Here is a 27,769-nt window from a genome sequence, read left to right as displayed (position 1 = left end):
AAGTCAGCAGACAGTCCAGAGTTGTGACACAGAAATGGTTGGTGGGGTTAGACTCCTGGTTGTTCACAGACTGGTCAGCTTCAATGAGAGGGACAGTTTCTAAAAAACTGCAGATTTAGTACATTAAGTCTTTCGATGGTCACATAGGACTGCATCAATAGCTGGGTTTTAATTTGCACCAGGTGACTTCTTGTTAAGTGTTAACTGTAATATTAATTTAGAAGGCCCTCAACTGCATGGAGTACAAGAAGTATTACAGGGGGAATCAAGTATAATGTCCTCACATTATTTGAGTCTCAGCTTAGGCAAGGTGGTAGACCTCTAGGTATGACATCCAGTCATTTGCTATAATATAGACTTACTGGTCTTTACCAATCCGTGTTTCTAGGCTAAGAGTCCTACTGCATTCTCTGAATAGGTGAAGAGGGCAAAAGATAGGGAATAACTGGAAAGGCCAAGAGCAGAGTTCTTGGAGAGGAAGGCCTTGATGGATTTTTAGAACTTATGTTGTTTTTTTAAAAGGAAAAGGGGATCAAGACTTTGCTATCAGGTCTTTGTACAAAGGGCAGATTAGAAGAGCAAATCTGAATATCCAGGATTGTCAATATCCACGGAGGACCACAAAGATCCCAAGTTGCCTTTTTGGATGATGGGAGGAGAAAATTGAGAATAGCTTGGATTTAAGTAAGACTAAGGGAGATGATACCCTGAGATATGAAGTGCCTGAGAAACTGAACAGAGGGGCGGCAAAACTGGAGTTTATCACAATAGGCTTTGTGACCATTTGAAGCTAAGAATGTGAGAAAGACTATGGCATCACTCTCCCCTCAGATTACATCAGGATAGTTGAGCAACAGGTCATCCATATACTAGAGGAGGATGAAGAGATAAGGAAGAATCAAAGGAGCATACAGAACTTGGGATAAGTATGAAGAAGATTCTTTTCATAGTAAAGGTGCTGGCAGCAGTTAACATAGTAGAAGATAGAGGAATAAGGGATAATAGAATATACTTATTAGGGACTATGGGTGAATGAGACAGAATAGCTTTAAGGGTACAGAGGTGGTCTTGGATGAAGCAACAATTTCATTTACCAGATTTCCTGGTATACACCAGGGAATATGAGGGTATACATAATAGGCAGGGAGAGGTACAGGGGACAACTTTGAAATGTAACTCTAGAGTATGGGTCTATACCCTCAATGATGGCTCTGGAAAGTGGGTACTGGGTGAGACATAGGAAAGGGCAAGAAGGGTAAAAGAAACCTCTATGAGGGTAGCTATAGAGATGTGCCTAGCATCCTTGGGGTCCAGGGCCCATAATTGGGGCAGGACCTCAGCAAGGGGAAGCAGTTCCTCAAGGGTCTCAGGTGCCTTAGACTGAAGGAAGGCTAGGTAACTACAGGCACAAGGGTAGGAGAGTGATGATCTAGCTGAAAACTTGGCTGGGAGCAAAACGAGGACAAACAAGTATAGTCCATCACAACCAAGAAGTAAACAAAGGGCCTCAGGAAGATGATGTGCCAGAAGTGGTCCTGTCTAAGAACAACAGGGAAGGGGATGTCCAAAAAGCTTATAAAGGTTTGTTAGAAACTCCTACCACTAACAGGTTATCATTACTTAGAGGAAAGAGTGGTGGGGAATTTTCAAGGATCCATGACAGACAAGGTGGTTGCTATCTCTGCCAAGGTGGAATTGGGATGGCCCAGTATTACCACGGACATATCTCCTAGTTGAGAAAGAGGCCAAGAGGGCAGATGGGGATCAGATCCTCTAAGGTTGTAAGGGAGGGCCTCGGTGCTCCTGGTATCTCTCGTGATACATAATCCTGAGACAGGTCCTATGCTCAGATTCCCAATGACCTCATGGGACCAAGAGAGGGGCTTAGATTTGGGAGGGAAGTCATTGACTATTTAAATTGCATGATATAAACTTGATCCTTTTTAGCCTGGAGCTCACTTTTTGCTCCAAGGTCGTCCTCCTCTAAGGTCTGGGTAAGCTGGGAGGCAAGTCTGGCTACAGACTGCCACTCAGGCTGGATGATTTTGCTATTCTGTGACAAGGTTGGTTGGACATTATTACCAAAGTGGGAAAGGAACTGGGCCTGGCACTCTTCTTCCCAATCATGGAATGGAGATGGCATCAAAGGCCTTCATTAACCAATTAAAAGTCTCCTTAGGGGCAGCTAGGTGGCGTAGTGGATAAAGCACTGGCCTTGGAGTCAGGAGTACCTGGGTTCAAATCCGGTCTCAGACACTTAATAATTACCTAGCTGTGTGGCCTTGGGCAAGTCACTTAACCCTATTTGCCTTGCAAAAAAAATAAAATAAAATAAAATAAGTCTCCTTAGTCCCCTGGATAACATTCTTCATTTTGGAAAAAAATTTACATGTTGGGAAAAGGCAGCTGGGATATCTTCATTGAAGACTTTGGCCTCCTGGTAGAGCCTTTTCTGATCCCAGTAAGCAACCCAGTCTGTCTCTTGCATTTCCTCAAGGGTGGACTCTAAGTCTTCTTTCTTAAACCAGTGTTTAGCTTCCCCCTTCCCAACTGAGGTCATTACTAAAAGGCAGATGTCAGGGATACTTGGGCAGTAATATTGAAGGGTAAGTTGAAGTGGTCAGCAAAGCCTTTTGGAGGCTGATGAAAATTGGGGAAGTTCCTTTGGATGGCCTGTAATTCACCCATTCCCATAGCTTGAAATTATACTGCATATTAGAAGCAAATTGGATAATTGACTTAACATGGCCTTCCTTATCCTCAACTAAAGTGGGCTGAGGGCTCTTCCTTAAAAGGGTAGGTCCCTATGGGACCAGCAGAGTTGAGTTGGGGGATCTAGTCTGTAAGCAACATGGGGTCAACCCTCATCAAGACTGAAACTTTTAAAGGAAAGGGGGTGATAAGTAGGGTGGAGGGAAGGAAAGGGCAGGCTGGGACCATGGGACAAGAGAAGAAGGGAAAGTTGGGGGAAGGTAGGTGGTGCCAAAGGGATGGGGATACCAAGGATGGTGATAATCTCAAAACAAATTTCGAGCCTTGAGGAAGGAAACTTCTGCCTTATGCTCTTGCTTGGTCATTTTGGCAAATCAGTGGTGAAAACATTCCCATTCAAATCTAGGTGTTCTGATGGCCTTTGACTTAATTTGCTTTAGAGATATATCTATTTAAACCAGTGGAAACATAATTCAGAGCTGTCTTTGATCAACTGACATCAGCACTGGCAATAATTTTGAGTCATCAGATTGATAGTGACTTGACATATAAAAAAGTGGCAGTTTTATTAGGCAGATCCCTAACCTTGGATTAAATTACAGAGGATATGCCTACCTTCAGAGACCTGTCCACAGCAGCCTGGTTTCTAACCCCAGAGCAAGCTTTGAGAGAAATATGGATTTTGACCAAATGAGCAGGAGTCTGAGATCAGAGTGGAGAATAGAGAAGAGACTCACCCACCTGTCAGGGCTGTAACTTCAGGAGAATAGGTCCTATAGCAGCAACAAGTCACAGTGCTGCTGGGGAAGGGTCTGATCTCCAGTTGCCTGTCCTTTCAAGTGACAGCACCAAATAACAAGCCCAGAGTACAGTCTAAGAAAGACAATAGAATTCGGTTGTATGCATTCTTTATTTTTCTCAAACTGGCACCATGCATGCATGAGGAGCTGCAGGCAGAACTGAGCTTTGGGATTAATCAGCACAGAATAGATAAAAAAAACACAAAGCTGGGTAGGAATGTCAAAGTCCAATCAAGTACTGCCCCCATTCCCCAGGTCTGGTTTTCTCTTTCCCCTGAAAAGTGGTCTTTTCACAGAAGTCAGGACATACCTCAAGGCACTCAGGACAAAGAGGGTCAAGATAACAAGTCCCCAGTATTCTATTGAGGGAGGTGGATCTATGATATGAATGGACTTGGTGTGGCAGCAGATTGCTCTCTGTAGCAGTAGAGTTTGGGTTTGGCCTCAAAGCTCTGTCAGGGAAAACAAGGCTTTAAAGGGGTAGAGACTTCTTCCTCAGAGTGTGGGAAATGGAATTCTAGTAAACCTTGCTTGTTTGAACAGGGGTCTACCCTGTTTTCACCTTAATTTTAAGATCAGATCTATTCCCATAGGTTCAACTTCCTTCAAATAGTTACAGCCTTAATTCAAACCTCCTTATCTCTGGCCTGCTTATTTCCAACCACCTACATAAGTCTCTCTGCCTCAAGTCTCTACCTACTCTAATTCAAATTCCATTTGGCTGCCTAGGTTATTTTTCCAAGAAATAGCTCTAACTACTATATAATCTTCCCTACTCACCTCAATAAGCTTCAATGGCTCCTATATGAACTCTTCTATTTGGCATTAAAGTTCTTCACAGCCTTGACTTTTCCATATTATCTTTCCAGTCTTCTTGAACTTTACTAGCCTTTCCAATCAAACTACACAGATCTACTTGCAGGTCCTCACATAATATACCAATTCTATGATTTTTGCCCTGGCTGCTTGCCCCATTCCTGAAATGTTGTTGCCTCCTTTCATTCTGCCCAGTTTTTCCAGGTTTTATTCAAGACTCGGCTCAAGTCCTACCTTCTGTAGAGGTCTCTTGGATCCTCTCTAGCTGCTAATGTCTTCCCTTATCAAATTACATTCCATCCCTATTCCCACCCATCAAAAACCCCATTAGGTCTTAATTTGAGCCCCATTGACTCAGAGTGAATGTAAACAATAATTATTTATATTTGGGTCAGAAACCCTAAGGGTCTTCCTGTCTTTCATAGATTTGTTTGCTCTGGACTAGGTAAAAAGGCCATTCTTTGCCTCAGTTCTTTCTTACCTTATCTTTAATCACAGAATGGACACAATCAAAGACCTAAGGCCAAGACTGGGGGGGGGGGGGCCCCCGCACGGTGGCTAGGTGGCAGTAGATAAAGCACCTGGCCCTGGAGTCAGGAGTACCTGGGTTCAAATCCAGTCTCAAACACTTAATAATTACCTAGCTGTGTGGCCTTGGGTAAGCCATTTAACCCCATTGCCCTGCAAAAACCTAAAAAAATAAATAAATAATAAAAAATAAAAGAAAAAGGCCAAGATCTCCCACTGTATCCAGGGCCATCTCCAATTGTCCTGATTCATATCTGGCCACTGGATCCAGCTGGCTCCAAGAAGAAAGTGGGGTGGTGACTTTGCAAGGCCCTCCCTCATTTAAAAAAAAATTCACTTACATGTCATGAGAGCACCTTGTAGAAGTCACCATCCTGAGAAAGACAAATAACTTTCCATCTACTTTACACATGTTTTGCATATTTTCAAACACGCAGTCTTGGCTATTAGAATTCATATTCCTTGACAGCTTTTGCCTTTATTTTTATCCTCAGTATTTAGCATTCAGTCATTTAAATGTTTATTTCCTTCCCTGCTTCCTACTATACTAACCCTATACTCTTTGAAGGCAATCTTATCTAAACTCTCCAATCCATCCATCATACAATTGACAAAATTATCTTCCTGAAGTGAAGATTTAGCTTCCTTACTCCAGTGATCAAGAATCTTTAACAACTTCCACTATTTAGCACTATACTCCCTTACCCCCATTCCCTAATAATGCATCCCTTCCACATCACTTGCCTTTCAGAATTACTATATTTTTTCAAGGTTCAACCTAGGTACCACCATCTTCCTAATTCCCCTCTGCTGAGTGCCTTCACCCCCTTCTTCAAAGGCACTCTTTACCCTGTTGCTTCTTTTGTTCAGCTCACTTTGCAACTACAGTTGTAAGAAGTGATTAGTTTTCATTTCCACAGGAAATACAGGCCGCATTAAAAAGAAAGGAAGCTTGGGGTGGCTAGGTGGTGCAGTGGATAGAGCCCTGGAGTCAGGAGGACCTGAGTTCAAATCCGCCCTTAGACACTTCATAATTACCTAGCCGTGTGGCCTTGGGCAAGCCACTTAACCCCACTGCCTTGAAAAATCTTTAAAAAAAGGAAGCTGCTTCCACAGAGAAATGGGTTGGGTTCAATTATAACAATGGAAACAACTAGAATAGGAATATTGAGTGAATTAGTAAATAAATCTGTGCCAGTCCTGGTTTTAGGCTAGATCCAGAAGTCCGGGTTATCTATCCAAAGGCAGAGTAGCTTAAGGGTCTGGTGGCTGAATTGTGGGGAGAGGAGACTCATCTGGGGAATTAGATGCTGTAAGCCAACGGGACCCCGGGAAGGTTACAACAGAGGATTCTCTTCGCTTCACTCCTGGAGGTGGTTCTGAGTAAGGTGCTTGTTTCTTTTACGTGACGTAAGAGGTAACCGCGCCGGACTTCGGAGCCGAAGAGCTAGATTCTAGTCCAGCCTCAGACGCGGAGGCTTTGGAGTAAGTAGTCATGTGAGGACGTGAAAGTCACTTGACTGCCTTTTTTTTTTAATAACATTTTGCAAACTTTAAAGCGCTAAGTGTTAGCTGTATTACTATCATATCCCGTGTATCATGCTCCCAGTTTCATCTAAGAGTCTCTGGGTCGGGAGGGCGCCATTTAGCCAGCATGTACGCGGTCTTGGGCCAAAACAGTAGCAAGGGCGGGCGGGATCGGGAAGGAGCACTGGCTCTAAAATTCAGGGATCCGCACTCAGACCCCACTTCTGCCCCTTGCTCTCTGCGGGGCCTTGGGGCAAGTCCCCACACGTTGGGTCTCAGTTTCCCAACCTGTCATAGCATAAGGAGGCTCCGGCGTCCCTTCCCGCTCAAGATGGACCATCTTAGGGCTCCCGGCGGCGGGGGAAGCAGCTTCCCAGGGCCTCTCCCGGTACAGGAAGGGAAGAGACGCCGAGGTCTCGTTGCCCAGCTTGGGAGGAGTCGGCTCCGTGAGGAGCTCCAAGGCCCCACACTTACCGCGACCTCCACGGAGGACCAAGGGGGAATATTCCGCGGAGCCTCCAGAGCCGGGCCGCCGAGCCCCAGCGTGCCTCCAGAGCATTCACGGATCGCGCCCTTCCGGGCCGCGCCCGCCGGCTTTCAAACTCCACCAATCGGGGCTTACGCTGTCTGAAAAGGCTCGCCCCACCCCCCCGACGCTCAACGTGGACGTGGGAAGTACCAAGCATCCTGTGGAGGGGAGAGTGGAAGAAACTACCGAAGCCATTTTGCTTAAGGAGATCGCCCTTTGAAACATGCACATAAATAGTTTCTTTCCTAGGTAGGCTTCATGAACTGAAGAAACGGCAACTTTAAAGCCTTAGGGACTCGCGACACCCCCCCACCCCCCCCCCCGGCGGCTCCAGTAAAGCCGCCCAGGCCCGGAGCCAGGCCCGCCGAGAGGCGGGAGGCCACTCGGGCGGGAGTTCCGTGCTCGCGGGCGAGGTCTGTAATTGGCCGCTACCTCTCGACGTCACGAGCTGTTTCCCCGCCCCACGCTGACCTCCAGAGGCCGGGGTCGTCGCCTGGGCTAAGCGTGGGGCGCGTGCGCCGCGTGACCCGGAGCCCAGCGGCCGCGGCTGCGGGACGCCGCACTTGCGGGCATTGGCGGTTGAGGCCTCCTCTCCGGGCGACCCGTAGGGCATCTGCTGAGGTGAGCCTTGGCCCGGGACCTCCTCCGCGGAATGGCCTCGGGCCCCGTCGGTGTTGGGTTAATGTTTGCCAGAGACCTTAGAGGTTCTCCAGCCCGCTCCCCCCGCCCCCGGTCCGGAGAAGGTGCTGGACTTGCCCGATCGTGGCCACGCAGCTGAGGGCTTTGAACTCAGACTCGGAAACTGGCATACTTTTGGTTTTTAGCTTTTCAAGGCAATGGGGTTAAGTGGCTTGCCCAAAGCCACAAGGCTAGGTCATCATTAAGTGTTTGAGGCTGGATTTGAACTCGGGTTCTCCCGACTCCACTGCGCCACCTAGCCGCCCCTGGTATACTTTAAGGAGGTAACGGGAAGGGAGTATAAACCCTTATCAAACGCCTCTAAAGCTATCCTCGAGAAACTGTACTGTTCAGGAAACTGAGGCAGATCGGAGGTTAAATGAATTGCCCTAGGACGTAGATTTTTTTTAAAAATCTAAATAGTACATTATATTTCCAATTACACGTAGAGATAGTTTCAACACTCATTTTTGTAAGATTTTTCTCCCTGCGCTTCTCTCCCTCCGCTTCTTCAAGAGAACAAGCAGTCTTAACAGGTTATTTATGCTAAGTTATAAACACATTTCCTTATTAATTCACACAGCAAAAACATTTTGAGTGTGGTCTTCCCGAGGCAAGACTAGGGCGGAAGACACTAGATGCCTCTTATCAATTTTATGTATTTGAGTTCATCCTGAATTTATGAAAATAAGTTTTTAAAAAGTAAATATTTATTGATCTCTTTTGTTTGTTCTTTACGTAAATTACCTCCTCTCTCCCTGGGAACAAACATCCTTGACAAAAAGATTCTTAATTTTTTTTTATTTTCTTCTCCCACCCCTCCCCTTTGACTGGGTTAAAGTCAGTGGAGCCCTTCTCAGAATGTTGTTTTTAAAAAACATGATAAAACGTGACAGAATACTAATTATATCGAAATACATATAAGAAAGTTCAGCACAGGTAACCACTAGTTGGAAAATAATGTTGAATTACATGATTCCCCCCAATGTAAAAAATTGTGAAAAGAGTATCTTCTTTGAGACCAAGTATAGTGTTATAATTTCGCATCATTCTTGCATTTACATTTTTGCACACTGTGCATATTGTTTCTTAGTTGTTTAATTTCATATCAGTTTATATCTTTCCATACTTATGTGGACTCATCAGTTTTAGCTATACAATAAGTGATCATTCCTCAGACTTGAACTTAAAGGTCTTTATATAATGGGAATTTGCTTGGGGAGAGAGGGAGACTGACAAGTTTGGACTGGATTGGGACACAGGAGAGCACTGATACTTTGGATGAGGTGGGACATGCTGTGAGGTATACTGAACTAGCTCTTCTGGTGCCTGAGGTCTCAAAGCTAGACACCCCAACCCTTCTCAACAGTTTTTTGTTTTTTGATAAGGGCGTTAAAAAGAGTTGGAAACTGAGCTGGGGGGGGGCACAGTACTGTACAGTAACATAGGTCTTGGAATGTAGATTTCTTTCAGAATTCTTTAAGAATAAGGTCAGATTTGCTTATTCAAATTTAAATAAAGTGAGAACTGTCTGTGTAATACTTTGTTTCTTATAGCACAGAATTACTCCATTACATTCATTACTACAGCTTGCTTAGCCACTTTCCAGTCAATGGGCATCTACTTTGTTTCCATTTATTTATCTTCCCCAAAAATGCTATTATAAATAATCATGATGTATGGGGGAGCCTTTATTTTTATCATTGCCTTTTGGGAGCTATTGGGCATTTAACTAGTTGTTCAGTTCAAATAGCAAAGTCACATGCTAGTCTGAAATTTGTATCTTATCCTAGAAACAATTTAAAACTTTAGATATTTTTTGAGCTGGAAAGTAATATGGACAGAGTTGTACTTTCAGCTTATTTTGGCAGCTATATGGAGGATAGAGCTTAATTAACTTTCAGATGGAAAGAAGATTATAGCAACGTAAAAGAAGAGGAAAAAGATGTAAGAAATACTATAGTGCAGGGGTTCTTAACCTTTTTTGTGTCATAGACCCCTTCTCAGATTAATGTTTTTAAATGTATCAAATAAATACATAGGATTTCATAGGAAACTAGTTGAAATGGCTATCAGGGGCAGTTAGATGATGCAGTGGAAAGAGCACCAGCCCTGGAGCTAGTGTGACCTGAGTTTAAAGGAGGCCTCAGACACTTAATAATTACCTAGCTGTGTGAATTTAGGCAAGTCACTTAATCCCATTGCCTTGTTAAAATAAAAATAAAAAAAGAAATGGTTATCAAAATTATTTTTTAATTCACTCACCTCTGTTAAAAACCCCTGCAATTAAGGAAGAATTTATATGACTTGGTAGCCAGTTGATTAGAGAGTGAAGGAGAGGGCAATAAAGGAAGACTATATAGTACAGCCTACAAACCATGAAAATAATGTGCTCCTCAACAAAAGTGTAAAGGTCAAGTTGAGGGGTACATTTAGACAGAAAAATACTGTTTTTAAAATTTTAATTCTAGTGTTTCTTCCAATTAAGAAGCATTTATTTTCTTTCTCTTCTCATCCATTCTGTTGAACAGAGAAAATATATACATGTTCAAGCAAAAGAAATTCTGATAGTGACTGTCTAAAAAGGTATGTCTCATTCTTCAGTTTAAAGAATCATCTCTAGCTAGAGGTGGGTAGCATGCTCCATTTTTTGATCTTCTGTAGTTAGACTTTGTCTTTGCATTTGTAAGTTTTCTTTTCTCACTTAATAAGTTGTACTCATAGTTTATGTGCACTTTATATCTTTTCATAGAAGACATTCTAGATTTCTCCAAATTTTGTCATTTCTCATGATGTAATGAGTTCCATTTTGGAGATGTCTCAAGTTTGAGATGTTGATGATTTGAAACTGAAGTTTAAAAGATATAAGGGTAATGTAGATTAGTGAGCCATCTCTCTGTTACTGTGAAAGTTGATGAAATTTTAAAAAAAGAAAGAGAAGATTGTACAGGATAGAGCCTTCCAGAACACCCATGATTAGGAGTTAGGAAATGAATGATGAATCAGGAGAGAAAGCTATCATGAAAATCAGGGGAGAAAGTTGCCAAGAGAAATGGAATGTAGTTGTTCTTTCTAGGAATTTAGTTGTTTTGAAAAAAAAAAAAGGAGAAATTATAGTATCATAGTTTGAGAGCATGGCAGTATAAAGTTAAGATTTCTTAAGAATAGAAGAGATATAAGCATATTCCTACATTTAAGGGTTTGCAAAGGACCTCCTTTGGTCCTTGCAACAGACTGTGCTTCTTCACAAATGCTGAAACTGGAGTTCAGAGGGCTTGTGACTTACCCTGAGCCATATAGATAGTGAAATACTATTCAAATCCAGATCTTCCTGACTTTAAGTATAGTGTGCTTTCCACTGTATCATGTTGCCAAGAAGGAATTGATCAGAAATAAGAATTGGAGAATGCATCAGGCAAGTTCCCAAAAATAATGGGAGGGAGGGGAATAGAATGAGATGGTTCATTTTGCATGTAATTCTTCCACAGGACTTTCCCAATTCTGTGTCTGTTCCCTCTCTCTCTGGAAATTAATATTCTATTGATTACTCTTTTTACTCATTTTGTATACTACTCTCTACCCCACAGTAGGAAGTAAACCTTTCAAGTTTTAAAGAATCTTTATTCAATTCACTTAACCTCATTGCCCACAAAAACAAATAAGAATCTGTTCCCTTCCCCCCAAATTAAAAATTCCCATTCAAGTACCAAATTAGAAAGTCAAAGGAGAGATTTCTAAAATTGGAAAGTAAAAAAACTATTGAATTAGTAAATAAAACTAAAAGTTTGTTTTATGGGGAAAAAAATAACAAAATAGTTGAATCCTTAGTTTACTTGTTAAAAAAAAAAGTAAGAAAACCAAATTACTAGTGTCAAAAATTAAAAGGGTGAATTTACTACCAATGAAGAAGAAATTAAAGGAATAATTCTGAGCTATTTTACCCAACTATATGCCAATAAATCTGACAATCTAAGTGAAGTGGATGAATATTTACAAAAATATAAATACCTGGATTAACAGAAGAGGAAATAAAATGCTTAAATAACCCCAATTCAGAAAAAAAGAAATTGAACAAGCCATCAATGAACTTCCTAAGAAAAAATCTCCAGGGCCAGCTAGATTCACAAATGAAATCTGCCAAACAATATCAATACCATATAAACTATTTGAAAAAATAATCCTAACAAATTCCTTTTAGGACACAAATATGGTACTGATAACCTAAACTAGGAAGAGCCAAAATTGAGAAAAAATTATAGACCAATTTCCCTAATGAATATTGATGCAAAAAATTAGATAAAATATTAGCAAAGAGATTGCACAAAGTTAGCATGAGAATAATAATCAGCATGCATCATGTGATGAGGATTAAATTAAAAGCCTTCCCAATAAGATCCCAACAATATGGTACTAGAAATGTTAGCTTTAGCAATAAGAGAAGAAAAAAGAATTAGAATAGGCAATGAGGAAATAAAACTACCACTCATTGCAGGTGGTATACTTAGAAAAAAACCACTAAGAAACTATTTGAAATAGTAACTTTAGAGTTGCAGGATATAAAATAAACCCACATTAAATCATCAGCATGTCTATACATTACCAGGAAAGCCCAGCAGCAAGGGATGGAAAGAAAAGTTCCATTTAGAACAACTGTAGATAACACAAGATATTTGGGAGTCTACTTGCCAAGACAAACCAAAGTACTATATGAATATAATTACAAGATACTTTTCACACAAATAAAATCAGCTCTAAACATCTGGAAAATATCAGTTACTTTTGGATAGGTCAAGCTCATATTAAAACAAAAGAAAACAGAAAAACTTAGAAAGACTTTAATGAATGAATGAGTGAGGAGAACCAGAAGAACATTCTTCACCTTAACAGCAGCATTGTTTGATGATCAGCTATGAAGGATTTGGCCCTTCTCAGCAATACAGAGAGCAAAGATAATTCTAAAAGAACTCTGATAAAAATGCCATTCACATCCAGAAAAAGAACTTTGGAACCCAAATGTAGATCAAAGCATACTACTTTTTACCTTTTTAAATTTGTTTTTTTTTTTTTCTTTTCTTGTCATGGTTTTTCCCATTTTGTTCTGATTCTTCTTTCATAGCATGACTGGTACGGAAATATGTGCAACATAATCACATATGTATAATCTATATCAAATTACTTGCTATCCTGGGGGGAGAGAGGAGGCAAAGATGGGAGAAAGAAAACTTTACAAAAATGAATATTGATAATTATCTTTATGAATAATTGGGAAAATTTTTTAATTTTATTTTTATTTAAGGCAGTGGGATTAAGTGACTTGCCCAAGGTCACACAGCTAGGCAATTATTAAGAGTCTGAGGCCAGATTTGAACTCAGGTACTCCTGACTCCAGGACTAGTGCTCTATGGACTGTGCCACCCAGCTGCCCCAAAATAATTTTTAAAAAAATCTATCCCCAGTTTTGCAGCATAGTGCTTTGCAGCATAGTAGTTGTTTAATAAAACTTGTACCAAATTGAATTCTTATAATTATGTGTAAGTAATTGTGCTAAGCACCCAAAATGCAAAGTTACAATATTTTCCTTGCTTTCAAGAACTTACAATTTAATTTTACCCATATTGTAGCTGACCTGTCAGCAATACTATTTATCTTACTTCTGAATAGGCAATAGGGAGGATAGAAAAGGGCAAATATTTTTGAGTAGTTATTACTAAATTGACTTATGTGGAATTATTCTCACAAAGATTATCTGCTCCAAGCTATTTTCTTGCTTTTCATAGTTTCTTCTTTTTTCTGAACATATAGATACACTAATTTTCTATGTTATTGTGGTTCTTGTGAAAGTAATGAGTATTCTCATAGATGACTTTGTAGGAAAGGAACAGCTACATGGGTAGTTTAGAAGTTCGATTCAGTGTATATGGTCTTACTTTCATACTTTTCTGAGGACCAAATCTAGCCCACCACCAAATTAGTCCACCTTCAGTGTAAGTATGATTTTTAATCATTTTAAATGCAGTAAAATTTTATTTTATAAAATGCAAAAAATCTTAGCTTTCCTGCTATACAAAAACAGGTAGCAGGTCATGTATTGTCCCCTACACTAGAGACTTTGTGATTATTAAAGGAAATCACTATCCCAAAAGCAAGTCTTTTATATTAACAACAACAATAATAATAATAATAAACTAGTATTTACAATGTATTTTAAGGTATACAAAGTTTACATATTACATATATTTTTAAGTTATACAAACTTTACACATTATTTCATTTGGACACCCCCCACCAATAGCTCTTTGACATAGAATTCTCATTTTACAAATGAGGAACCTAAGGCAGATAAAAGTTAAGTGATTTGCCTAGGATCACATAGTAAATGCCTTCAAATTCATGTGTTCCTGACTTGAGTTTTGTTCTCTGTCCTTTGCATCCTTTAGCTGTCTAGACTTTTAGAATTCTGTTTTCTCACTTCTTGTATTCCAAACTTCTCACCTAAGTATTGACACACAAATAGTTTTATTTCTTATCTTTGCCCTAGTATTTATACTGATCATCTTTATTTTTTAAGAGACTTGGCAGTATCTTCCCTTTTCTTATTCGTACATTTTTATTTAGTACCATTTCCCTGGCTCAGTTTTTACATGTTATATGTACATTATTTCTATGTATTCATATACATATATATATACACACACACATATTTGACTGCTTCAATTTTATAATTATTTTAAAGAAAATATTGATTTGATTAAATGACAAAGATTTAAAATATTTATATTCTCATAAAAGTTTTCTATGTCACAATTTAGTAATAAAGAAATTAAATCATAATTCTATATTTTGTTTTCTTTGTTATTTCTAAATCAACATTAATATCACCTCTGTAAAAATAATTTGATATCTATTGATAGTGATGTCTCTCATCAATCAAATGGCATCCTCAGAACTTGTAATCATTGAGATAAAAGTTTTTTCCTTTATTACAAAGGTCTGTTTCATGTTAAAAAGATTTCTCCACAGTTTCCTACAGAATTGGTTTATATTGGAATGAGGAGGTGGATGTGGGCCTATTTAGTAATTATAAACTAAAGTAAGTCAAGTTTCCTGAAAGAAATTCTTACCTTATAATCCAGAAAGTTATTGATACTGTTTAGGTCATTTACTTTAAAACTTTGAACTTAAACTCTATGAAAGTGCATTTGATAGGCAGAGGGAATCACTGTTAGTCTCAGACCCGAGTTAAATGAATAAAAGAGGTTAAGAAAGGAATGAATGAAAATTTTTCTGATTGGGTAACTGCTTAAAGAATTTAAGTATTTCTGTTTCTATCCTGATAAGATTAATATATGCTGCTAACTAGAAACTGCCAAGAAGTAAGTGTATTACCATTTACAATATATACATATTAAAGGTTCTGCTCTGTTAACAGGTGGAAAATTTCTGTATTGGTCCACTATCTTTAACCAAAGATGCATCCAGACTTATCTCCACATCTGCACACTGAAGAATGTAACATTTTAATTAATCTATTAAAAGAATGCCATAAAAAGGTAAGAATTTTAAAGATTTTGAATTTTTCTTTGGAAATTAGTTTTGGGTATTATTATTAAATTATATTATTATATTAGATGTTCCTATTACCCGACTACAATAGCCATAGCTATCTGTTCTGGTGGGGAAGATAATATAGTGTGGACAGTCTCAATTCATTTATAAAACTTTTGTATTTGAAACTCATAATTCAATCAGAAATAAGGAATTTGATATTTTCTTTTTATGTTTTAATATCACAAAGTATTATTTTGATAGAAAATTATCCTGAGGAAGGACTTTAAAAATTATTTTTGGTCAAGTTTGACCTAAACCTGTCTTTTTGAGTTGTTATACTTAATACACTGGACCCAGTGTATTAAGGACGTTCTGAATGTCATGTATGAAACCCCACCTGAACTGATGTTTTTTTACATCCCAAGATGGACTCTCTGTGAGTCCTTGGGAGTCAATATAGGCACTGGTCAGTATGTACTAGATTAGGAAATTGCTGGTGCAGCTGGGACCCTTAAGATAAGCAGATCATCCTATCTTCATGGTCTATCTGTTCCCAAGGGAAAATGTGAAATGCCAACTATCATCTTGCTCCTCCCCTTCAAGAAGAGTTTTGTCCTTTTGCCACCTTTACAGCACCTTCTTGCAATGCCCTTTTAGGTGAAGACTTTTCCTTTTCTCATCCTTTATTGTACTATCAGAAATATGCAAACTTCTATATGGATTGCTAACTCTGGGCTCATTTATCTTGTAATAAACTTAGTAGGGCAGCTAGGTTGCAGAGTAGATAGAGCATTGACCTTGTAGTCAAGAGGACAGGAGTTCAAATCTCACCTCAGACACTTGACACTTCCTAGCTGAGTAGCCCTGGGCAAGTCACTTAACCCTGATTGCCTAGCATCCAGGGCCATCTCCATTCCTGATTCATACCTGGTTACTGGATCCAGATGGCTCATGGTGGGAAAAGTGAGGCTGGTAACTTAGCACAGCAACCACTCACTCAAATCTAATTAACGTGCTGGTCATTGCACCACCTCCCTGATGTCACAGTCTTTGAGAACTAAAGACAAAACCTTATAATAAACCTAGTTTTCACAAGTTTTATGATTTTTTTGATTGCCCGTTAACAATGGGTTACACCACCTAGTTATAAACAACCCTTCACAATTCATGTACTAAGTCATGGACGGGAGGCACTTTTGTTGGTAATGGGTGTTCTTCACCAGTAGTTTTCATTGACAAAATGATTGGTAAATCTTTTGAGTAGTTAAATGAATATGAAACATTATGTGTAATAGGAAGATTATAGCATAGAATTTGAGAAAACTAGATTCTAGTTCCAACTCTTGTTAGTTTGTGATCTCATTATTTACTTCTTTGGCCATTGGTTTCATCTTCTTTAAAATAAGGTTTTTGTTTAGATTATCTAAATTTGTAGGTTTTTCTAATGGTATTGTCTTATTTAATCAATAAGGAGGAGCCTTGTTTCTTTGAATTGTTGCAGATTTTTATTTCTTCCCACCTACATATTGTAGGTACCCAAAATAAAATTTGAGACAGTTGCTAATGTCAGAGGATATACTTGAAGGGGAGCAAAACTGAGATTAAAAACTCTAAGAGCAAATTTCAGTTATTTTTACATAACTTTTTCATAAAAATATTAAAATCAAAGGAAATATCTTTCTGATTGACTATACTAACAAGATAATTTCTAATAGAAAAAACACTTTCCAATTAGGTTACAGGAAATAAAAAAGTAAAAAACATTATCATTAACTAATGATACAACAGAAGTACATTGGAATAAAAACATTCTCAGTAAGAAACTTCTATTTTAACAAGACAGGCAATAAATAGTTCAGGTTCTTCTCTCTGAAACCAAACAAAAATAAGTCTAATCTTTATTATACATAACAATTCTTCAGGTATTTTTAGATAAACTGTCTTTTTAAAAATCTTATTCAATATTTTATTTTTCCCAAACACATGTAAAAACAATTTTAACATTCTTTTTTTTTCTTTTAAGATTTTGAGTTCCAATTTCTGTCCCTCTCCACCCAGGCACATTGAGAAGATTAACAATTTGACAAAGGTTATACATGTGCTGTCATACAAAACACATTTCCATGTACATCATTCTGTGAAAGAGCATTCAGACAAAAAAACTGAGGAAAATAAAGAAAAAGAATCTTTCATCTGTATTCAAGCTCTGCTAACTCTTTCTCTAGAGACAGATATCAACTTTAATTCTAAGTTCTACAGAAGTATCTTGGATCATAGTATTGCTGAGAATAGCTTATTGTCATACAATAATTACTGTTACTATATGCAGTGTTCTCCTGGTTCTAGTCATTTCACTTTCCATCAGTTCTTGTAAATCTTTCCTTGTTTTTCTGAGAGCATCTTGCTCATCCTGTTCAGCCATTGCCCAGTTGACAGACATTCCTTTCAATTTCCAATTCTAAAAAAGGAGCTATATTTTTGTACACATAGATCCTTTTCCTTTTTGTTTTTTATCGCTCTTGGGATTCCATCCTAGTCATGGTATTGCTTGGTCAAAGACTTTATATGATTTGGGCATATTTTCATATTGTTCTCCAAGATGGTCGAATCAGTAGATAACTTCACTAATAGAATATTAATGTTTGAATTTTCTCACATCCTCTCCAACATTTGTTATTTTTTTTCTGTCATATTAGCCCATCTGATGGGATGAGTGGCTTAGAGTTATTTTAATTCACATTTCTCTCATCAGTAGCTACTTAGAGCATTTTTAAAACTATTTTATCTGAGTTTCTCTTGTCCAAATAAATATCCCTAGTTCCTTCAACTCATCTTTATGGTGTGACATCACAGCCTTTTTTTTTTTTAAGGCAGTGGGGCCAAGTGACTTGCCCAAAGTCACATGGCTAGGCAGTTATTGTCTGAGGCCGAATTTGAACTTAGGTCCTCCTCACTCCTGTGTTGGCATTCTATCCATCCCTATCATAGCCTTCCTATGTTCTTAACAATACAGATTTTTCTTGTCCTTAATATTAAGATGTCCAGAATTGAACGTATTACTTCAGATCTGTTCTCTTCAGAATTGAATGCAAGCATGGCTATCACCTTTTTGTCTTGGAAGCTGAACCTACTTGAATAAAGGTCAAGATTGCTTTACGTTTTTTTGGCTACAGTATCACACTGCTGGATCATATTGAGCCTGCAGCTCACTAAAAGCTACAATTCAGGAAAAACCCACCTTATACTCATGAAACTGATTTTTGAAACTGCTGAAAAAGTCTTTACATTTCTACTGAATTTCCTTTTCAAATAGCCTTTTATTCTAGCCAGAGGTATCAAATATATGGCCCACAACAATCTTGAAGTTATCCAGACAGATTAAGATGTAATTAGTAAATATTTAACAAAATAAATAAAAATGCAGTAAAGCAGGGGATTATGTTGATGTGTGGTTTTCTAACTTAGTATGTGCCTTAGGAATCTTTTTTAAAAAATATGTTACAATTTTCCCCTAACCTTGCTTCCCTTCCCCCCCCACAGAAGGTAGTCTGTTAGTCTTTACATTGTTTCCATGGTATACGTTGAATGTGATGAGAGAGAAATCATATCCCTAAGGAAGAAAAATAAAGTATTGTGCCTGATTGTTGCATTAATGGAATTAGCAAGTCCATCAAGGTTGGTCATCACCCCCATGTTGCTGCTAGGGTGCACAATGTTCCTCTATTTCTGCTCATCTCACTCAGTCCACACAACTCTTTCTGGGCTTCAAAAATATGGAACGCTTCACGAATTTGCGTGTCATCCTTGTGCAGGGGCCATGCTAATCTCTGTTATCGTTCCAATTTTAGTATATGTGCTGCCAAAGTGAGCACCCTTAGGAATCTTAATGGATGATTTGTTTGATGACCCACTTTTCAAGTTGAATTTGACACTGCTTTAGCCTGTCAAGATCTATTTTGGATGTTGATTCTCATCTAGTGTTGATTCTTAGGTTCAGCTTTGTGTCATCTGTAAATTTGATAAATATATCAGTCTGACATTAATTACCACTCTTTGTTATCTTGCCATTCACTCAGTTTCAAATTCATATAATTATGTAATCTTCTAAAATAACTCTCCATATTTTCTACCAAAATAACCTGAGGTTTAGGGGCAACTAAGTGGTACAGTGGATAGAGCAACCAGCCCTGGAGTCAGGAGTACCTGAGTTCAAATCTGGCCTCATATACTTAATAATTCACCTAGCTGTTGGCCTTGGACAAGCCACTTAACCCCATTGTCTCACAAAAAATAAATAAATAAATAAATGACCTGAGAGTTTATCAAATGTTTTCTTAAAATCTTAAATAAACTATATTTATCTAAAACATCCGCCTTATTTTTCTACCAGTTTGGAAACTGTCAAAAAAAAGAAAATAAGACTAGACTAGACATGACCTGTTTTTGATGAAGCCATGCTAGCACTTTTATAATTGCTATTTCCTTTTTGGATATTCATTAATATTTAGATATTGGTTGTTGAGTTCCCCTGGCTACCAGGGGATCCATTCAGCTCAGGAGAGAAAAATCAACACGCATACACTCGGATGGGGTTGCCAGCAGGACAACTAGCAGAGCTATTAATTGAAAGTATCAAACAGTTGTTATAGGAAAAAACACAAAATTAGCATATAGGATAAAAACAGTGCTGCAACTCTATTTAGGGCAGGACGTAACATGGCAGGATGTAACCCAGGTCAAGAAGTTCGGGAGCAGGGCTATCAATAAGTGAGGCCATGAATGAGACAGTTGTGTTATCAAATCAGAGTTCTGTGGAAAACCTTCAGCTTGAGGTCACCAAAGCTTGAGTCTTTTAGTCATAATTGACCTCTAACCCAAATTTGCTTTGAGCAGCCATCAACAAGTGGTTTCTTCAATGATCCATTTTAAGAATTTACCCTCAAATTGAAATCAAGTACATTGGCCTATCATTTGAAAATTATCCTAATTTCATTTTTGAAAATCAGAACAGAAATTAGATCTGTTACACTTCTCTCATTTTCTGTGATCTTTCAGCTCTTTCTGTTAGTGAATCAGTCAGTAATCACATCTGCCACCCTGGGAAGGAATGGTCCCTTTCCCTTAAAGATCTCATTTTCTGTGCATACCCTTTCATCCAGCAATACCACTACTGGATCTATATATCCTGAAGAGATCGTGAAAAAGGGTAAAAAAAAAATCACTTGTTTAAAAATATTCACAGCAGCTCTGTTCGTGGTGGCAATGAATTGGAAATTTATTGAATGTCCATCATTTGGGGAATGACTGAACAAATTGTGGTATATGTATGTTATGGAACACCATTGTCCTATTAGAAACCTGTAGGGGATGGGAATTCAGAGAAGCCTGGAGGGATTTGCATGAACTGATGCTGAGTGAGATGAGCAGAACCAGAAGAACATTGCACACCATAACAACAACATTGGGTTGATAATCAATCTTAATAGACTAGCTCATTTCAAAAGTATAACAATCAGGGACAATTTTGGGGTATCTGTGATGGAGAATACCATCTGTATCAGAGAAAGGATTGTGGAGTTTGAACAAAGACCAAAGACTAATAAATAATAAAGGTAATACATATTACCTTTAATTTTTTAAAAAATACTCTCTTATCATATAATTTTGCTTTTATATTTTCTTTTATTTTTTCCTTAAAGATATGATTCCTCTCTCAACACATTCAATTTCGATCAATGTATAGCATGGAAACAATGTAAACACTAACAGACTGCCTTCTGTGGGGGTGAGGGAAGTGAGATTAAGGGGAAAAGTGTAAGATTCAAAATAATAAAAAAAAATTTTGATTTATTTTTCCTTCTTATTTATTTATTCTCATTTTGCACAATGTTTTTTATACGTTAATAAAATATTCTTGTTTAAGAGTAAACAAAATACCCCCTCCCCCCAAAAAATATAGACTCACTTGAGCGATAAAGAGGAGAGAAAAAAATAAAATTAAAAAAAATAATAGTAATAGTTGTAGGTATGGTCAGGTGGCGCAGTGGACAGAGCACCAGCCCTGGAGCCAGGAACACCCAAGCCCAGATCCGGCCCCGTACACCCAACAATCACCCAGCTTTGTGACATGCAAGCCACCCCAACCCTACTGCCCTGCATAAACCAAAAAAAGACCTAAAATAAAATAGTAATGATAGTAGGGGTGGCTTGGTGGCGGACAGAGCACTGGCCCTTAAGCCAGGAGCACCCGGGTCCGAATCCGGCCTCAGACACCCAGCGATCACCCTGCTATGCAGCCTCAGGCAGACCACCCAGCCCCATTTGCCTTGTACCCCCCCCAAAAAAATAATAATAATAAAAAATGTGCTTCAGTCTGTGTTCCAACACCACCAACTCTGTTGCGGGTGGATCACATTCTTTATAAGTCCATCACAAAAGTTACTTCCATGTTTTTCCACCATTGCTGATTGCAACTCCCTCCTTTTGTATTTCTCCACTACTATGTACTATATTTTCTCTCTCCTTTCACTCTGACTCTGCAGTCTTTCTCCACTCCCCTCCCTAGGTTCAGTGGGCTCATGCCCATGCCCTGGGGGCTCATGCCCTGGCGGCTCCTGCATACCTGCTCGGCCTGCTTCTGTTTCCTGGATCTGGGCTGCTGAGGCCAAGCTGCTTGCTGTGTGCCCTGAGGGCTGGGTTTCACATGCTAGCCCTGGGAGAGGTCCCTCAGCTGTTCCCCCAATTTGTGTCTGGTCCTCCCCAGGGGTCATAGCTCAGGAAACTCCCCCACAGTGGCTCCCAGCGCCCTGGGGCTGCCTCCAGGAAGCTGAAGTTCTTTCACTCTGGCAGGCCACCTCCTCCAACCCCAGGAAGCAGAGCCTTTCTGCTCTTTTCTAGGTTATCTTGAGTAGAACTGCCTCACTGGGGTCCCTCTGTGGGTTCTGTCTCGAAAATTTAGTTAGCGTCCTTAGTTTAGAAGTTTTATGAGAGAGAGCGCCTAAGACATGATCCGCTCTTGTTGCCATCTTGGCTCCACCCAATAATAAATTTTTCAAAAAATAAATAAGTTAAAAAAAAAGGGGGTGACTAGGTGGTTCAGTGGGTAGAGCACTGGCCCTGGAGTCAGGAGTACCTGAGTACAAACCTGGCCTCAGACACTTAATAATTACCTAGCTGTGTGACCTTGGGCAAGCCACTTAACCCCATTTGCCTTGCAAAAACCTAAGGGAAAAAAGAGTTTAAAAAAAATCTTGTTTTCATTCCAGCAACTGATTACTTCATTCTGTAAAAATCCTATCCAATACAATCCTTTATTAGTTCCTTTCTCTTTTGAAGGCAGAAATATCATTAAGGCAAATTAAGAAGTTGTTAATATTAATGATTTTGATAGAGTACAGCAGATGCCCTGCTAATTGATTCTCTTCTTCACTACTGTATCCTACCTATGCTGGTCTTGTGATTTATTTCCCAAACTTATTTCCTGATGGTAGTCTAGATGGTCTCTAGCATATTTCAGAGATAAAATTATTTTTGTTTCTCCTTCTATTTACCTTCACCAAATGTTCTCCATTTGATTCTCAGATTTGCCTAGCTCCTTAATATGCAATTCTGTCTCCACCCCTTTTACCTATTCTATTTCTTTTGATTAATAATATATCGTTATATGATGAAGCACTATCTTCATGAGGGATAGGACTTCAGAAAAGCCTGGAAAGGCTTGCATGAACTGATGTTAAGTAAAGTGAACAGAACCAGAATATTGTATATATGAACAGCAACACTGTGTTATGATCAACTATGATGGACTTATTCTTCTCAGAAGAACAATAACCACAGACAATTCTAAAGTACTTGTGATGGAGAATGCTATCCATAGCCAGATAGGGAACTATGAAGTCTGAATACAGACCAAAGCTTATTACTATTTTCAATTTTTAAAATTTGTTTTATGTATTATGGTTTTGTTTCCCTCTCATGGTTTTTCCCTCTTTTTGATTTGATTCTTTTACCACCTGATTAAAATGGATTTATATGTTATACATGTATAATCTATATTAGATTGCTTTCTATCAGGGGCAGGGGGAAGGAGAAAAATGTGAAACTGAAAACTTCACAAAAAAGATTGTTGAAAACTATCTTTGCATGTAGTTGGAAAAATAATCAATTTAATAATAAATTTAAAAAATAGACCATTCCAGAACTATAATTTAGTCATATATTTCATTCCCCTAGCCTTATTTATACTGAGGATGTCAAATTCTCCTATAGTTCTCTTGTTTAACACCTAAACCGTAGCTATTTGTGTTTAGCATTTAAAGCACTGGGTTTTACTATAGATTCTTTTCTTCAATTTTTGATCCTATGAATGTATTCTTTAATCATGGCTACTCTCTGTGGTTTTTAGCTTCATGGTTATGTGCATGTTTGCACACCGATACATACATATACATACATATATATATATATATATACATATATATATATGCCATTTTCTTCTCACTTTATAACCTTTTTAGTTGATTGGACTTTTGTCTAAATTCCCAAGATATGCACCAAATATGTTAACAACCTTTGTTATGTATATGTATCCATCTCTGGCAAGAAATCAGTTATCTTTGTCTTTTAAACTGTGATCCAGAAGTCCAAATTCCATTCTTAGATACCAGCTTTTTTCTTAACTAATTGTTCACTTTCTGACTCAGTGAGTTTTTCTTTTCTTTATCTCTTGCCTTAAGTGGGCAAGAAATCACATAAGGTAAATCTCATTTCCTGTATAAATAGTACATCTCTCACTGCAGCATAAAGTCAGGAAATCATTCTACTTTCAAGTATCATGAGTTCCATTGTCTTGAGTTGAATTATTAATATACTTACAACTATGAAATGTTAAACTATAGACATTGCATCCCCTTCCCCATAGCAGGAAATATTATATTGGCTGCTCTCTGAAGCATGTTTCCCTTACTTCCTTTAAAAAGCATGATCTTATTATTGCAATTTACTACCATCTCATGAATGAGTTTTGAAATAACATTTTGTTCAGTCATTCAGTAGTGACCTGATTCTTCATGACTCAATGGACCATTGCAGCTGTGCCCTTCTCTTCTCCACTATCTCTCGAAGTTTGTCCAAGTTCATATTCACTGTTTTCATGTTTCTAAGAGGAGATATTGGGAATAATTAATTGGAAAATCCCTTTGGCAGAATTTTAATAAGTTATGAAAGTAATCTTAACAAGGAGAAATACACTTCCCCCCAAAAAAAACTTTATATTTTCTTTTGTATGATTCACCCAGATAGATCTATTTTAAGAATTTAGATGTTTTATTCTGTAATAAAGGTTTCTTGGAGCTCATTACAAAAAAAAATAATAATTTAGACATTTTAATCAAATTAGTCAGAGACAATCTTTGTTTCAAAGTCAGAGCACTGGCTCTAATTCAGGAAAATTTAGTTTCAAGTCTGACCTTGATACACACTAGCTTTGTGTTCCTGTGCAAATAACACCTAAGGCAAGGGCTTTAGAGTAGGTGCTGGCTTTCATTGAAGAAGTTTCCTTATCAAGATTTCCTTATACCAATGAATTCACACATTGGTTTTTGATTTAAATGAAGTTGATACATGAATGGAAAACCATTTAAGAATTCTGTAAGAATTATTTAAATATATCTTTATACAAGAGATCTTTCTATTTTATTGAACTAAATGTCTTTTGTTTCTTTGCTATATAGCACAGTGTCCTGAAATTTTTTGGTCACTGTAATGATCTTGATCGTGAAATGCGGAAATGCCTGAAAAAGGAGGTAAGGACATTTCATTGGATTGGAAGGTGGAAAAGGAGTTACCAAAAGAATTTTCATTTACCCCAGAAGTCCAAATCAGGAAGACTGTTTGTCTAAGGGTCCCTCCCTTTTGATCAGATGCAGAAAGTGTATGAACTTTTGTATTTTATTTAAAATAGAAGATTCAGGTGACTATCCTCTAATTCCTCGACGAAGGAGAGAATGACTTAAAAATATTTCAGTAAAAATGCTAATCTGATAAAAGGATAAAAGTAACCACCATCCCTTGGAATAAGATTGTAAAGACCGGTAAAAGACTATTTAATAGAAGAATCCATGAAAGGAAATTGGCGGGGGGGGGGGGTGGTGGTGGGGATAAGACAAAAGTGGAACAAATGATAACCATCTTCAAGGCATAGAACGTTTCCCAAAGCCATGTAGGAGCAATGAGAGTAAATATAAATAACAGTGAGATAAATTTAAGCTTAGTATAAAGAGGAACTTTCTAATAATGAATGACTACAGATATTTAAGCTCAAACTGGATTATCATATATGTCATAGATGCTGTAATAAAGGGCTTTCATGATTCTGGTAAGACATGAAAGTAAAAGACCTCCAAAATTTCTTTTAACCCCTAGATTCTCTGCAAGTAAGAAATAGAAAATGTGTAACAAATACATTTTTTAAAAAGTTTCTCCTTTCTTAAATGTTAAACCTGAACTTCAGGGCAATCCAGTGACATAATAACTGTAACTGACTGTCTCTTCTTCCCCCCTACCCCCCACCCCATACAAATCTATTCTTCTCTTGTCTGTCTTCCAGTATGGAGAAAGGCGGTCTAAGAGCAAGGAAATTGGAGAAGCTAAGCGTCGGAAATTTTCTAATATTTCAGAAGAGTCTGAGAACTGAGTTCTGCTTTTGTTAAACAACTTGACTGATAAATGAATGAACATCTGAATATTTAGTTAGTAGCTAGAAGAACATCACCGTGTTTGAACTCAATATTTCCTAAACATTGAACCCTTTTATGAGCTGCAGAGAAATTTGGAAACTGTTGGTATAAAACTTTGGTAGTTGCAAGACTACAAGACTGAACCTCTCTTAATATCAACAAAACATCAACATTTGAATAATGACTATTTGTTTATTGCCTTCTATAAGAAAATAATTTTCCTTATGCCTATTAACCTGGAGGAGTTAGAAGGGATGAAGGAAGGATGTTGCTATTAGTCTTCCCTTCATAACTACATTAAATTATTATACTTCTCTTCAGTACCTGGAAGTGTCAGCATTCCATTCACAAGATCTCAGCCATCTTCTACCCCTTAGGAAACAGTCTTCATGAGTTGTGACTGAAAAAATGCTTTTTAAAAAAAATAGTGGAATAAGTTGAAACATGGGGAATCCTGGTAATCTTTAGCGAAAGATAAAAACGTTTTGTCTTCTCAACTATACTTGGAAAACTGTTTTCCCCAGTGATTAAAAATTTGTAATACAAATTGTGATGTCATACCTTTCTTTCGTTTTCAAGATACTTTTTTGACAAGTTGAGCTTTTGTCTAATTTTGTCGAGAGAACACAAATAATATGTGAAAATATTTTAACTAATTGAAGAATTGGGTGAATTTGTTATCAACAGACATTTATTAAATATGCCAATGCCAGTATATTCAATTTTAATATATTTGTGTGCATGTAGCTATGTGCAAATTGAAGGAGATATATATATGGTAGATATATACTTGTAGATATAGATGTGTATATGCTACCATATTTGAATTTGAACATGGTTCTAGAATTAATTTTGCAAATTGATCAATTCACACATATTTGCTGTCTTCTGCCCTTGACTTCCTTGGTCTGTTTCCATTGTTCATAACAGATCTTCACTTATACGCCTAAGCTGCTGAACATCACTGAATAAAGTTATAACATTATGCTGAGTGGTTCCACTATAAGACCTGTATAATAAGTTTAATATCCTAATTAAGCCCTCACTGCCACACAGCAAAGCTTTTTTTATTGTCATGGCTAAAGGATTTATTATCTAGTAACCAGGCTACTAACAATGAGCCCCGTCCTCAGAAATCAAGCCCAAGGCTGTTGCCAAGACCATTGTCAAAGACATTCTAGTATGGCAGAACCTAAGAGAGCTTATCCTCAGCTGGTATAGCTTTTGCAAACCCAAGGTTCCCTTCCATACCTTGATGAGACATGGAAACTCATTCCAAAGGCAACTGCAATGATTTTTAAATGATCTATAATAACAATAAATGGACTCAGGAAGATTAGAGTAAGCTAAATTCCATTTGAGAAATTGCACAATACTTTGATCCAAAACTGCTCTTTACAAACTCATTTTTAACAATAGTTTTCTAAGTAATGCAATATGATTGTAATCATAGAATCCCATAGCCTCTGAAGATTCAGAATTTCAGATGTTCTAAAAAGCAATGGAGAGATGCACGGGACATAAGTTACAGCTTATGGATATTGCTACCCATTGATGTCTATAAGAGATTTACCCAGTGGTATTAGAATTGGGTTTTCAACCCAGGTCTCCCATAAGCCAATTGCATTTATAACTTCTGCCCCAAGGCCTTGTTTTTCTCATTGGTGAGAGCCCAGTATATCTAGTCAATGCCAGAGCCTTAATCTTCCTATAAATTCTTGATGTTCTGTCCAACTACTGTACCCTAACAATTTCCAGAGACCATGCCCTTAAAAACATGCCATTCCATTTTGGAATTCCCTCTTAGAAGCTATATTTTACTTATTAGGAGAGTCCACAATATTTAGCCAGCTTTAGATCTTCCATCATGCTTCCTAATACTACATTGAAACCTT

At 38.0% G+C, this 27,769-nt stretch overlaps 2 protein-coding genes and 1 non-coding gene across 10 annotated transcripts in view; 1 reads left to right on the top strand and 2 right to left on the bottom strand.

Annotated features, from left to right (window-relative positions):
* Positions 1–3,545, bottom strand: part of CENPN (centromere protein N) — a 57,313-nt gene extending 53,768 nt beyond the window's left edge. For all 3 annotated transcript variants that reach the window (XR_012473428.1, XM_074209725.1, XM_074209726.1), the window contains exon 1: positions 3,454–3,545. The gene's annotated coding sequence lies outside the window, so the exon portion shown is untranslated. The remainder of the gene's footprint in view (positions 1–3,453) is intronic.
* Positions 847–27,769, top strand: CMC2 (C-X9-C motif containing 2). Of its 6 annotated transcripts, none has more exons than XM_074209730.1 (5): positions 864–926; positions 10,122–10,176; positions 15,020–15,140; positions 24,870–24,941; positions 25,745–27,769. In XM_074209730.1, exons 3-5 carry the CDS (start codon positions 15,060–15,062, stop codon positions 25,829–25,831), a joined length of 240 nt encoding a protein of 79 aa, XP_074065831.1. In that variant the 5' UTR covers positions 864–926; positions 10,122–10,176; positions 15,020–15,059; the 3' UTR covers positions 25,832–27,769. The 6 variants fall into 6 exon arrangements, with proteins under 6 accessions (XP_074065833.1, XP_074065831.1, XP_074065832.1 ...); XM_074209727.1 differs by lacking the exon at positions 864–926 and adding an exon at positions 7,373–7,533; XM_074209729.1 differs by lacking the exon at positions 864–926 and adding an exon at positions 7,373–7,533 and having other exon boundaries at positions 10,122–10,219.
* Positions 18,906–19,010, bottom strand: LOC141510388 (U6 spliceosomal RNA). Its single transcript, XR_012474883.1, has one exon. It is a non-coding gene; the product is annotated as a U6 spliceosomal RNA (small nuclear RNA).

This window comes from Macrotis lagotis, chromosome 1 (genome assembly GCF_037893015.1).
Source record: "Macrotis lagotis isolate mMagLag1 chromosome 1, bilby.v1.9.chrom.fasta, whole genome shotgun sequence".
Taxonomy (NCBI): Eukaryota; Metazoa; Chordata; class Mammalia; order Peramelemorphia; family Peramelidae; genus Macrotis; species Macrotis lagotis.
This window is presented reverse-complemented; position numbering and strand designations above follow the sequence as displayed.